The following is a 14,063-nucleotide window of genomic DNA, read 5'->3' on the forward strand; positions in this document are numbered from 1 at the left end:
TAGTGCGGATCCCTACCTATGGAATACAATTGAGGCTTTTAGTGCTCAATTTAATTCATGCTCATACATTTTTTAAATAATCCATAGGCCTAATGGACACATGCTCAAACTCGCACACTGTTGATAGACTTAAATGAGCAATCTGTGGATATATATATATATATTATATGATAATTTATAAATGCCTCATGAGCTTAGTTCAACCGTCACGCCCATTGAGAACCCAAAATATAAGCTTGTTTATCTCCAATGTTTGTAAACATTATAAATGAAAAACAAACACCTTATAGCCACATTACATGGTTAAAACTATAATTTTGATATCATGGATGGTCAGTCTCGCATCCATAGCTCTGTCTATTAATCTGAGTGTGGTTACATTTCTCCAGACCCATCCATCAGTTTTTTACCAAAACAGAGGTGGGGCGGCCGTTTAGTCATTGTTTCATCTGTGGATTTGCCGTTTAAACAGCTGCATATGATCAAGATATCAAAGTGTCACCAACAAAAAGGTAAACAATAGGCCTATAGCAAATACAGCACATGGCATTACATTTTTTGTAAATAGCACTTTTCAGTAGTGCTCAAAGCATGCCATTCCATGAATGCAGAATTTATTTTTTATTTTATTTAACTAGACAAGTCAGTAAAGAACAAATTGTTATTTACAATGAAAGCCTACCCCGGATGACGCTGGGCCAATTGTGTGCCGCCCTATGGGACTCCCAATCATGGCCGGTTGTGATACAGCCTGGAGTCGAACCAGTGTCTGTAGTGACACCTCTAGCACTGAGATGCAGTGCCTTAGACCGCTGCGCCACTTGGGAGGCGATCAGTCCTCCATGACAACAAAATCATAAACAACAGAGTAGGGCTGGCTAATAAGTCCTTATAGTTTTGGGGTTATGCTCCAGTAAAACAATTTGGCTAATCTATACGTCCATATTTCCAAGTCCTATTCTTGAAGATCAAGGGGTATAACATTTATTGGAATGACTGGAATTCTGATAGACGTTGGTTTTTAATGTAAAGATATAATTTAATTGTATTATTATATGTAGTAGAAAGCAATGGGTTAGAAGAAGCCTACATAACCAACCCATAAAGTAAAATTTAACATCCATATATGGCCAGCTATATAAACTTGAACATTGATTTATCCTGCAATAGATGTTGTTCAATTGGTAACATACAATTTTGTCTTCTTATAATGCCTCTTAAGGGGAAAGTAATCTAAAAGTAACGGAATGTAATCAGATTACGTTACTGACTTTGGGTAATCCAAAAGTTAAGTTACCGATTACAATTTTGGACAGGTAACTAGTAACTGTAATAGATTACATTTAGAAAGTAACCTACCCAACCCTGAGAGCGACTTACAGTAAATATGAAGTATGGCAGCAGGAGGAAGCAAGATAGGGAAATTACTGACATTACTTGGCATTTACTTCAAACTATTGTATAAGTAAGAGTTTTGACAAGTTATATTCTCCCAAGGAGTAAGATACCAGCATTCAGAAGCAGTGATTGAGCATGTTTCAAAGCGGAACCAGGAGATCTATCTGGGGGAGAAAAGCTCTCATTCTCAACAGCTGTTTGGGGACATTATAATTGCGTTTTTCTGACCGACCGCTTTACGGCTGATTGGACTATCATAGAGACAGCCAACTAACTCTCGCTATCAGTGCCTCTGCAGGTGCACACAAACAATAACATCTTCTTTGGCGTGGAAAATGTGTCTGTGTCCCTGAGGCGCTGTCTGATGAAACTTTTATGTGACAGTTTCATGTCTTTCTGGGTGCTGCTGAGTTATGCTAATAGATGCTAATGTCCTGGGCGCCTCCTCAACAGGAAGGTTGTCAGCAGTACCGGGAGCCATTCAGGAAAATCAAGCAGCGGTGCCTCAGAGATCAGACAATTTATCTGGGAGTAATTCCAGTATGACGTGATGGAGCTGTCTGTCTATCAAGGGTTGTCGTTCTTTGTCGTGTAGCTCAGTTGGTAGAGCATGGTGCTTGCAATGCCAGAGTTGTGGGTTTGATTCCCACGGGGGACCAGTATGACCAGTAAGTTGCTCTGGATAAGAGTGTCTGCCAAATGACAAAAAATGAAATATGACCCTCAGATATGTGTATGTACTCTTACTACTTTATTGTCTGTCTCTCTTTGTCTCTCATGTACTGTACACACATGCACACAGACACAATGGGTTTTTTCACCAAGGCATATTGCTTTCAGGCTACCTAGCTGCTGTAGCTATGGCAACGTGGATATGTCGTTATAAAATGGTTACAAAATCATTTGAGACATGAGAGACCATATTGGCTTCACAGATTGTCAGGTAATAACCATGTTCAAGACAGAATGTTCTTTGTATGAGAAAAACACCCAAAGGACTCTTGGAATTTGTTCCAGTATTGCCTCAACTTTACCGGCCCATGGTTGGGATATTGAGTTGTGTTTGCGTGCTTGCAAGCATGTTGTATTTGTCACTAAGACATAGGCTTGCCTTACATCTTCCTAAACATCTTCCATCTTCCTTAGTGTGGTCCGTGTGCGGTTGAACCAGTTTGCCATTAAACCGCCCCCGCCGGCCGTCCCCGCAGCCTCACCCACGGTACAGATGACTCAGCCATAAATATTGACTGGCTGATAAACTGGATGAATTGGCCAGGCCCAATTATCAACCATTACAGGCCTGCTGATCCCACTGGCCATCCCACTGGCCAGTCCCACTGTTACGCCTCTGTCCAATGAGGTGGCCCCGTGGCAGTGGTGTAAAGTACTTAAGTAAAAATACTTTAAAGTACAACTTAAATGTTTTTTTTTAGGTATCTGTACTTTACTTTACTATTCATATTTTTGACTACTTTTACTTTTACTTCACTACATTCCTAATGAAAATAATGTACTTTTTACTCCATACATTTTCCCTGACACCCAAAAGTACTTGTTACATTTTCAATGCTTAGCAGGACAGGAAAGTGGTCCAATTCACTCACTTATCAAGAGAATATCCTTGGTCATCCCTACTGCCTCTGATTTGGAGGAGTCACTAAACACAAATGCTTTGTTTGTAAGTGTTGTCTGCGTGTTGTAGTGTGCCCCTAGCTATCCGTAAATGAAAAAAAACTTGAAAATTGTGCCACCTGATTTTCATATTATAAGTAATTTGAAATGATTTCTACTTTTACTTTTACTTTTGATATTTAAGTATATTTTTGCAATTAGATTTACTTTTGATACTTAAGTATATTTAAAATCAAATACTTTTAGACTTTTACTCGAGCAGTATTTTTCTGGGTGACTTTTACTTTTACTTTAGTCATTTTACTCAAGTATGACAATTGGGTAATTTCTCCACCACTGCCCCGTTGTGCTAGTCTCAGACCTGAACAGATTTGGCCAGGTGTAGCACCAGGACTACCTGAGAGTTTTACCAATCCTGACTCCATATATTGTACACTAAAACTTTATTATCGTTATACCCGACACACTTTCACTTTCATTTATCTCTATGCCATTTAAAATTCACTATGCTTTACTGAATGAATGAATCCTCAGCCTGCGGTGAGAGTTGATATTGAGCTTGTTCATTTTGTTTGCCGTGGTAGTTCTGCTCGGAGACAGCTCTGTCTCATCTACTCCGAAGCAATTCCATAAAAAATGGTGTGTATGTGTGTGTGAGGGGCTGAAGAATGGCCAGCAGCTCATCCCACTTCCCCCCCCACCTCAAATCTCTCTCTCTCTGTCTCTCTCTTTCTTTCTCTGTCTCTCTCTTTCTTTCTTTATATCTCTCTGTCTGTCTCTCTCGGTCTCTCTCTGTGTTTCTCTGTCTCTCTCTGTCTCTCTCTTTCTTTCTCTGTCTCTCTCTGTCTATCTCTCTCTCTGTCTCTCTCTTTCTTTGTATCTCTCTGTCTGTCTCTCTCTCTGTCTCTCTGTCTTTCTGTCTCTCAAGTACACAAGAATACTATCTTCTTTCAATATTATTGATCCTTATTCGCTTCAGGAAAATTAGCAAGTTGATCATTTTAACTTGTGAAGCGATACCTTTTTGCTCTAAAATATCTGTAGATCTTTTTTGTTCATGGCCCATGTGGGAATATAGTTACAGTGCTTGTTGCGTATGTTGGTTGTTATTGTTCTGTGCCTCTGTGAGCTAATAGATGTGCTAAATCACACTGTTAGCCCTGTCCCTGTGCTTATAGGCAGTAGTTGCCTATCAAGAGAAGTAGGCGAGCCAATTGCACCAACAGCTTTACCATTCATACACCTAGAGGAACTGATTCTATTATGTTGGGTGTTTGCTATATGATGTCAGTTACGTAGGCGACAGAGTTTGTGACAGGTTTCACATGCTATGTTGGTAATGTGTTACGTGTGTGCGGTACCTTTAGCGATGTTAGCCTACAGTATATACTGTATCCAGAGTAGAGGTCGACCGATTATGATTTTTCAACCCCAATACCGATACCGATTATTGGAGGACCAAAAAAAAACGATAACGAATAATCGGACGATTTTTATATATATATAAAATCTTATGTGAAGATTGAGATATATATATATATATTTGTAATAATGACAATTACAACAATACTGAATGAACAATGAACACTTTTATTTTAACTTAATATAATACATAAATAAAATCAATTTAGTCTCAAATAAATAATGAAACATGTTCAATTTGGTTTAAATAATGCAAAAACACAGTGTTGAAGGAGAAAGTAAAAGTGCAATATGTGCCATGTAAGAAAGCTAACGTTTAAGTTCCTTGCTCAGAACATGAGAACATATGAAAGCTGGTGGTTCCTTTTAACACGAGTCTTCAATATTCCCAGGTAAGAAGTTTTAGGTTGTAGTTATTATAGGAATTATAGGACTATTTCTCTCTATACCATTTGTATTTCATATACCTTTGACTATTGGATGTTCTTATAGGCATTTTAGTATTGCCAGCCTAATCTCGGGAGTTGATAGGCTTGAAGTCATAAACAGCGCTGTGCATCAAGCATTGCTAAGAGCTACTGGCAAACGCAGTAAAGTGCTGTTTGAATGAATGCTTACGTGCCTGCTGCTGCCTACCACCGCTCAGTCAGACTGCTCTAACAAATATCAAATCATATACTTAATTATAATATAATAAACACACAGAAATACGAGCCTTTGGTCATTAATATGGTCAAATCCGGAATCATTTCCAAAATAGAACGTTTATTATTTCAGTGAAATTCGGAACCATTCCGTATTTTATCGAACGGGTAACAACCCTAAGTTTAAATATTGCTGTTACATTGCACAACCTTCAATGTTATGTCATCATTATTTTTTTAAATTCTGGCAAATTAATTACGGTCTTTGTTAGGAATACATTGCCTTTTCAACAGTTCTCAATGAGCCAGGTGGCCCAAACTGCTGCATATACCCTGACTCTGCATACATTGAACACAAGAGAAGTGACACAATTTTCTAGTTAATATTGCCTGCTAACATGAATTTATTTTAACTACATATGCAGGTTTAAAAAAATATACTTGTGTATTGATTTTAAGAAAGGCATTGATGTTTATGGTTAGGTACATTATTGCAACGAATGTGTTTTTGTTAAATCATCACCTCTTGGCAAAGTTGAAGTAGACTGTGATTCGATGATAAATTAACAGGCACCGCATTGATTATAAGCAACGCAGAACAAGTTAGTTACCCTAGTAATATCATCAACCATGTGTAGTTAACTGGTGATTATGTGAAGATTGATAGTTTTCTTCTAAGATAAGTTTAATGCTAGCTAGCAACTTGTCTTGGCTCCTTGCAGCCACAAGGTCCTTTTGATGCTGCACTCGCGTAACGGGTGTTCAGCCTGCCACGTGGTCTCCTCGTGGATTGCAATGTAATCGGACATAATCGGCGTCCAAAAAGGCCGATTACCGATTATGAAAACTTGAAATCGGCCCTAATTAATTGGCTATGCCGATTAATCGGTCGACCTCTAATTCAGAGTGAGTGTGGTGCTAGCCGTCAGAGAGGCAGTTTTCCTACTGTGTCTTGGTTGCGGTGGCTGGGTCTGTGGGCCGTGCTACAGCTGTGTGACCAAGTCAGCAGTCTCTCTGAGGGGTTGTGGAGTGGGCTGTTGGGCCACTGTGCTCCTCCAGTGTAGTGCTCTAAGTGGTTCTGATAGAGACTCATGAGAAAACGCTTGAGAGAGTTTAGTGCTAATAAGATGTGAGTCAGTCCTAGGGAAAGCAGGGCTGTTAATGACGCTCTCACACATAGTCACACACACACACACACACACACACACACACACACACACACACACACACACACACACACACACACACACACACACACACACACACACACACACACACACACACACACACAAACTTGGGGATTCTACATGAGTATCATCAGCATGCTGTTCACACACTCTCAGACTTTTGTTCTGTTTCTTTTGCTAATGGGAACTGAGTCACACACACGTTTGAACGGTGTGGCTGCCTGGGGTGGCAGATATATGGTGCTTCTGGGATTCTGTGGTGGGAAGCAAGATTATTGACTCCTGTAAGAATTGTTCCTCACACTAAACAAGAAGTGTTTATTTTTTGACAACTTCAGATAGTCTCTTATTGTTTCAGTCGGTTTTCCATTAGGTGCATAATGAATATTATCAACGAGTCCTGGACTGGAGTCAACATCGCCTTTTACATTTGTTTTATTTCACCTTTATTTAACCAGGTAGGCCAGTTGAGAACAAGTTCTCATTTACAACTGCGACCTGGCCAAGATAAAGCAAAGCAGTGCGACAAAAACAACAACACAGAGTTACACATAAACAAAAGTACAGTCAATAACACAATAGAAAAATCTAAACTCAGCAAAAAAAGAAACTTCCTCTCACTGCCATCTGCGTTTATTTTCAGCAAACTTACCATGTGTAAATATTTGTATGAACCCAACAAGATTCAACAACTGAGACATAAACTGAACAAGTTCCACAGACATGTGACTAACATAAATGGAATAATGTGTCCCTGAACAAAGGGGGGGGGGGTCAAAATCAAAAGTATCGGGTGTGGCCACCAGCTGCATTAAATACTGCAGTGCATCTCCTCCTCATGGACTGCACCAGATTTGCCAGTTATTGCTGTGAGATGTTACCCCACTCTTCCACCAAGGCACCTACAAGTTCCCCAACATTTCTGGGGGGGAATGGCCATAGCCCTCACCCTCCGATCCAACAGATCCCAGACGTGCTCAATGGGATTGAGATCCGCTGGCCATGGCAGAACACTGACATTCCTGTCTTGCAGGAAATCACGCACAGAACTAGCAGTATGGCTGGTGGCATTGTCATGCTGGAGGTTCATGTCAGGATGAGCCTGCAGGAAGGGTACTACATGAGGGAGGAGGATGTCTTCCCTGTAACACACAGTGTTGAGATTGCCTGCAATGACAACAAGCTCAGTCCAATGATGCTGTGACACACCGCCTCAGACCATAACGGACCCTCCACCTCAATAACGATCCCGCTCCAGAGTTCAGGCCTCGGTGTAACGCTCATTCCTTCGACGATAAACGTGAATCTGACCATCACCCCTGGTGAGACAAAACTGCAACTTGTCAGTGAAGAGCACTTTTTGCCAGTCCTGTCTGGTCCAGCGACGGGTTTGTGCCCATAGGCGACGTTGTTGCCGGTGATGTCTAGTGAGGACATGCCTTACAACAGGCCTACAAGCCCTCAGTCCAGCCTCTTTCAGCCTATTACGGACAGTCTGAGCACTGATGGAGGGATTGTGCGTTCCTGGTGTAACTCGGGCAGTTGTTGCCATTCTGTACCTGTCCCGCAGGTGTGATGTTCGGATATACCGATCCTGTGCAGGTGTTGTACATGTGGTCGCCACTGCGAGGACGATCAGCTGTCCATCCTGTCTCCCTGTAGCGCTGTCTTAGGCGTCTCACAGTATGGACATTGCAATTTATGCCCTGGCCACATCTGCAGCCCTCATGCCTCCTTGCAGCATGCCTAAGGCACGTTCACGCAGATGGGCAGCGACCCTGGACATCTTTCTTTTGGTGTTTTTCGGAGTCAGTAGAAAGGCCTCTTTAGTGTCCTAAGTTTTCATAACTGTGACCTTAATTGCCTACAGTCTGTAAGCTGTTAGTGTCTTAACGACCGTTCCACAGGTGCATGCTCAGTCATTGTATTTTATTGAACAAGAATGGGAAACAGTGTTTAAACCCTTTACAGTGAAGAGCTGTGAAGTTATTTGGATTTTTACAAATTATCTTTGAAAGACAGGGTCCTGAAAATGAGATGTTTCTTTTTCTGCTGAGTTTATGTACAGTGTGTGCAAATGTAGAAGATTAGCGAGGTAAGGCAATAAATAGGTCATAGAGTCGAAATAATTACAATTTAGCATTAACACTGGAGTGATAGATGTGCAGATGATGATGTTTAAGTAGAGATACTGGGGTTCAAAAGAGCAAGAAGATAAATAACAGGATTCAAATTTCTGTTTGAAAAAGATAGCCTTCCAGGATACCCAGGCCAGGTCGGTTTGAAAGGCCTGCTTGCTGAATAAAACAAACTAAGGGAGGAGGCTTCTGATGTTAACATGCATGAAACCAAGGCTTTTATAGTTACAGAAGTCAACAAATGAGAGCGCCTGGGGAATGTGAGTGGTGCTGGGGGCTGCAGGGCCTGGGTTAACCTCTACATCACCAGAGGGTCAGAGGAGGAGTAGGATAAGGGTAAGGCTAAAGGCTATAAGAACTGGTCGTCTAGTACGTTCGGAACAGAGAGTAAAAGGAGCAGATTTCTGGGCCTGGTAGAATAGATTCAGGGCATAATGTACAGACAAGGGTATGGTAGGATTTGTGTACAGTGGAGGTAAACCTAGGCATTGAGTGACGATGAGAGAGGTTTTGTCTCTCGAGGCACCAGTTAAGCCAGGTGAGGTCACTGCGTGTGTGGGGGTTGGGACAAAAGGGCTATCTAAGGCATATTGGCAGGGCTGGGGGCTCTACAGTGAAATAAGACAATAATCACTAACCAAAACAGCAATAGACAAGGCATATTGACATTAGGGAGAGGCATGTGTAGCCGAGTGATCATAGGTTCCAATGAGTAGCAATAGGTGAGTCAGGGAGCCGATTTAGTAGTCTCTACTCGCTAGGCGAGCTGGAGACATGGCGATTCAAACGTTGCAACGGAAGAGCCTGTTGAAATCACCTCGGACGATTACGTCGGCAGACCAGTCGTGATGGATCGGCGGGGCTCCGTATCGGCAGTAAAGGGTCCAGGCCAATTCACAAAAGAGGTATTGTAGGCCAAGAATTAGCTGGTGGACCTCCTCGTCTAGCCGAGAGATGAGCCTAGCTCAAGGCTAACTGGTGCTTGCTTCGGGACAGAGATGTTAGCCAGGTGTAGCCACTCGGATTGCAGCTAGCTAGCAGCGATGATCCGGTGTAAAGGTTCAGAGCTTGCGATAGGAATCCGGAGATGTGGTAGAGAAAAAGTAGTCTGATATGCTCTGGGTTGATATCGCGCTGTGTAGACTGGCAGGTGTTAACCAAGCTGAGGCTGGCTGGTGTCCGAGTTAACGGTGAAGACCGCTAGCAGTGGCTAACTGACTACTAGCTAGTAGCTAGTTAGCTGGCTAGCCTCTGATGGGGGTTCCGGTTCTAAAGTATAAAATAGCAGATCCATACCACATTGGGTGAGGCGGGTTGCAGGAGAGTATATTCAGTCCGTAGATGGAAAGTGAGATTAAAATATATATGAAATATATATGAAAAACCCCAGAGGAAAACTATATTTACACGGGACAGGACGGGACAAGACAAAACACACATCCGACTGCTACGCCATCTTGGAACCTACTTAGCTTTATCTTCTCTCACCGTCAAACGCTTTTGTAAGAGTTTTTTTTCTCCAAATATGGTGAATTATTAATGGGAGAAAGCAGCATGAAAGAGATTGCCAGGGTCCATTAAAGTAATGTGTGTGTGATATTGAGGAGCCTTGAGCTTCTGGTTGCACATATGAGTTCCAACCCTAGGTTCATTCGTAGGACATTTCTGATTACTTATGGACATAACAGGGAAGCCTGTGGTCGTGATTGAGTATTTGTTTATAACTGTGCATTAATGTATATTTTGTTGTGGCCTTTACAAGAACAATACAGCTAGCATGTGACAAGTGGACATATTTGCAACAGGCTTTCGCAAGTAGAGAGAGAGTAAAAAGCAAAGAAGACAAGAAAGAGGGAAAAGAACATGAAGGAAGAGAGAAGAGGGATGAAAATTAGATTTGAGAGATTAGGCTGGTAAACTGAGCTCTCTTACCTTAGACGTGCTGCAAATATAAAACTGCCATAGAACATTGCATTCTTTGCCACTCTTGGTTTTGCAGCCTAAGCAGGAAAAGTTGTAATAAACATCCAGGTGTTAATAATGGACAAGGGGAGAATCCTCTGAGCCAATGGTGATGGCTGTTACAGAATAGTGAGGATACAGCCTACGTCTCGATTGACACCCTATTCCCTATGTAGTGTACTACTTTTGACCAGAGTCCTGTGAAGTAGTGGTTGTAAAAGGTGTAATTTGAGATGAAGGCATAGTGGACAGGAAAGAGCTCTGGTCAAAAGCAGTGCCCTATGGAGGAAAGGTTGTAATGTCAGATGCATCCATAATATACAGTGGTTTATATACAACAAATATTGAGTCTGAAATTGGCGTTTCGTTTCCCATGTCATCTATAGCCATTTTCCCTTTCCTCTTTGTGTTGTCAGTTTTTCACAGACCCCTGTGCCAACAGCCCATGTTTCCATGGCAACTGTAGCCGCAGTGGTGAGAGCGAGGAGTACACCTGCGAGTGCAGCGAGGGGTACGAGGGGGAGAAGTGTGAGCAGGCCACCTTGGACCTGCTTCCTGTCTCCAGCTGGGATCCTGCCACACCCCCTGCCCCCGAACAGGCCACACCCGCCACACCCACAACCGCCACTCAGCCCTCCCAGCCAACAACAGTGTCCAGCACCACGCAGGCACCTCTGACGCTGCAACCGTGGCAGCCTAAGGCTGGACAGAGACTCTTGGTGGTGCAGTGGGAGAAAGAACAGGTCAGAGATGAATGCTACCTGTACTCTAGTAGTCACAACAGTCCAGCTGACCAGCTAGCTAGGTTCAGAGTTCGCAGAACTTCTTTATTTGTCTTATAAAATAATTACATTTATCCACTTGCTGCCTCATGTGTGTATCTTTGTGTTTCCATGTATGTGAGTGCCTGTGTGTATGTGTGTCTCTGTGTGTCCATGCATGCATATGTGTGTATGTGTGTGTGTTCCTGTTGCAGGTGACGGAGGGACTGCACTGTGTGAGTCCTGAGCTGTGTGAGCTGACCTCTGGAACTCTTACTCTCTCTCTAGAGGTGCCTGAAGAGACTGCCATCAAGTAAGAGCCCTGTATTGCATGTACTGGTACCTTCCTGTGTGTGTATATATGTGTGTGTGTTTGCATAGTGCCCTCCCTCCCTCCCCTGTTTATCATAACCTCTCCCTCTCTCCCCTGTTTATCATAACCTCTCCCTCTCTCCCCTGTTTATCATAACCCCTCCCTCCCCTGTTTATCCTAAGCTCTCCCTCTCTCCCCTGTTTATCATAACCTCTCCCTCCCTCCCTCCCCTGTTTATCCTAACCTCTCCCTCTCTCCCCTGTTTCTCCTAAGCTCTCCCTCTCTCCCGTTTATCATAACCTCTCCCTCTGTCCCGTTTATCCTAACCTCTCCCTCCCTCCCTCTCTCCCCTGTTTAACCTAACCTCTCTCTCTCTCCCCTGTTTATTCTATCCTCTCCCTTTCTCCCAAGTGAACTGTAGTTCTACATAAAACCACACTGGAGACTGCACTACATCTGTCTTCCCTTGAGATCATTGTCTTATGATTATCGTCCTGTGTCATTTACATGGAACTTGCAGTCTTTTATTATTCCGTCAGCAACCCCCGATGGTAGCAAATTACCTCTATTGTGTTGCCCAAGTATAGTGCCTGACTGCAATGTGTTCTGATTTAAGCAAGCATCATAAATGTCCTTTATTGGTCATGCAAAGTGGTCAATGTATAGTGTCTCTTTTAAATGACGGGGGAGTGGAAACATAAGAGGTCTTTATCAGCATAACAGTCTCCGCTCTTAGCTGTAGGCAAATATAGTTTTTGTGTTGTGTTGGTGTGATGTGTGCTAATTACTGATAGTGCCTGCATGCATGCAAGCTCACATGCAGACGCGCGCACACACACACACATACACACACACACACACACACACACACACACACACACACACACACACACACACACACACACACATTTTACTTATTTAAAATCAAATTGTATTCATCACATACACAGTTTACAGCTTGTATAACAGGTGCTGTGAAATGCTTGTGTGCTAGCTCCCTCAACATTGCAGTACAATAATCACTATCAATAATTAAAAAAGTCCAATAAAAAATAACAAGTAGTGGGCCTCTCGAGTGGCGCAGCAGTCTAAAGCACAGCATCGCGGTGCTTGAGGCGTCACTACAGACCCGGGTTCGATCCCAGGCTGTGTCACAACCGGCTGTGACCGGGAGTCCCATAGGGCGGCGCACAATAGGTCCAGCGTCGTTTGGCTAGGGGGACTATAATTGGCTCATCGCACTCTAGCAACTCCTTGTGGCGGGCCAGGTGCCTACAGGCTGACTTCGGTCGTCATTTGAATGGTGTTTCTTCTAACACATTGGTGCAGCTGTCTTCCGGGTTAAGCAGCGGGTGTTAAAAAGTGCGGTTTGGCGGGTCATGTTTCAGAGGACGCATGACTCGACCTTTGCCTCTCCTGAGCCTGTTGGGGAGTTGTAGCGATGAGACAAAATCGAACTTGGGGAGAAAAAGTTGAACACTTGCGCACAGGACATACACACACAGCTTTAAGTACTGTTAAAGCTTCAGGCATTCTAAATTAGTGTGACTACAGGAAAACACTGCTCTATTGACACAAAGAACAAAGAGTCTTTCAACTTGTCCAACAGTGTTATGAAAACTAACCATCTGTACTGTTCAGATAACTTTACACAGATAGGCCGTGACAGGTCCGTTACGGAAACACTTACTCTTAAAAGTTTCCATGTGGTGAAGAAATGGAGACGCGATTAACGGTGTAAAAAAAAAGTAAGCCGATAAACATGTAGCGCATAAATGCATTATTAACTCGCTAACGTTGACTGCCCTAATTTAAAAAGACAGCTTATTTGCTTTAAACCAGTCATCCAATTTTTTTTTAATACAAATTCATTTTAACGATCAATTTCTGACCATCTTTATCAGACAGAAAGATGTTGGTGTCATCAGCAAACAATATAAAATGTACACAATCAAAATTGTCATTAACATCAATAAAAAAAAAACCTATGGGCCAAGGATCAAACCATGAGGAATCCCAACAGGGCACGTTCTTGAACTCCAAAACTGTGCTGTTCCACAAAACAGTTTCCTATTAACTAAGTAAGTCCTTGTCACGCCCTGACCTTAGATTGTTTATTGGAACTTTTTGGGGTTAGGTCAGGGTGTGATGTGGGGTGGGAATTCTATGCCTTTCTATGTTTTCTATTTCTTTGTGTTGAGCCGAGTGTGGTTCCTAATCAGAGGCAGCTGTTTATCGTTGTCTCTGATTAGGAATCATACTTAGGCAGCCCTTTTTTCCACCTTTAGTTGTGGGATCTTGTTTTTGTATTGCTCAGTGAAGCCTGCAGGACGTGACGTTCGTGTTTCTTTGTTTATTGTTTTGTATAGTGTTCTGAGTATAATAAATATTTATAATGAGCACTCAACACGCTGCACCTTGGTCTACTCCTTACGACGATCGTCACACTCCTAAACTAGTCGAGGGCTCTATTTCAAAGGCCATACGTTTGTAATTTATGCAACAACAAAAAATGGTGTTCAATGCTATCAAAAGCTTTTGAAAGGTCAATACTTACTTACTTACCTGTGTGTGTTTATTTATCTGTGAGTGACTCAGCCAGTGGG

The 14,063-nt window shown here is 42.6% G+C and overlaps 1 protein-coding gene across 1 annotated transcript in view; it reads left to right on the top strand.

Annotated features, from left to right (window-relative positions):
- LOC115163215 (delta and Notch-like epidermal growth factor-related receptor) overlaps positions 1-14,063 on the top strand; it is a 70,618-nt gene that overhangs the window by 20,900 nt on the left and 35,655 nt on the right. Inside the window, exons 2-3 of the mRNA XM_029714913.1 lie at positions 10,800-11,126; positions 11,360-11,457. Coding sequence (XP_029570773.1) covers positions 10,800-11,126; positions 11,360-11,457 — 425 coding nt within the window. The remainder of the gene's footprint in view (positions 1-10,799; positions 11,127-11,359; positions 11,458-14,063) is intronic.

Source organism: Salmo trutta, chromosome 26, assembly GCF_901001165.1.
Source record: "Salmo trutta chromosome 26, fSalTru1.1, whole genome shotgun sequence".
Lineage (NCBI taxonomy): Eukaryota > Metazoa > Chordata > Actinopteri > Salmoniformes > Salmonidae > Salmo > Salmo trutta.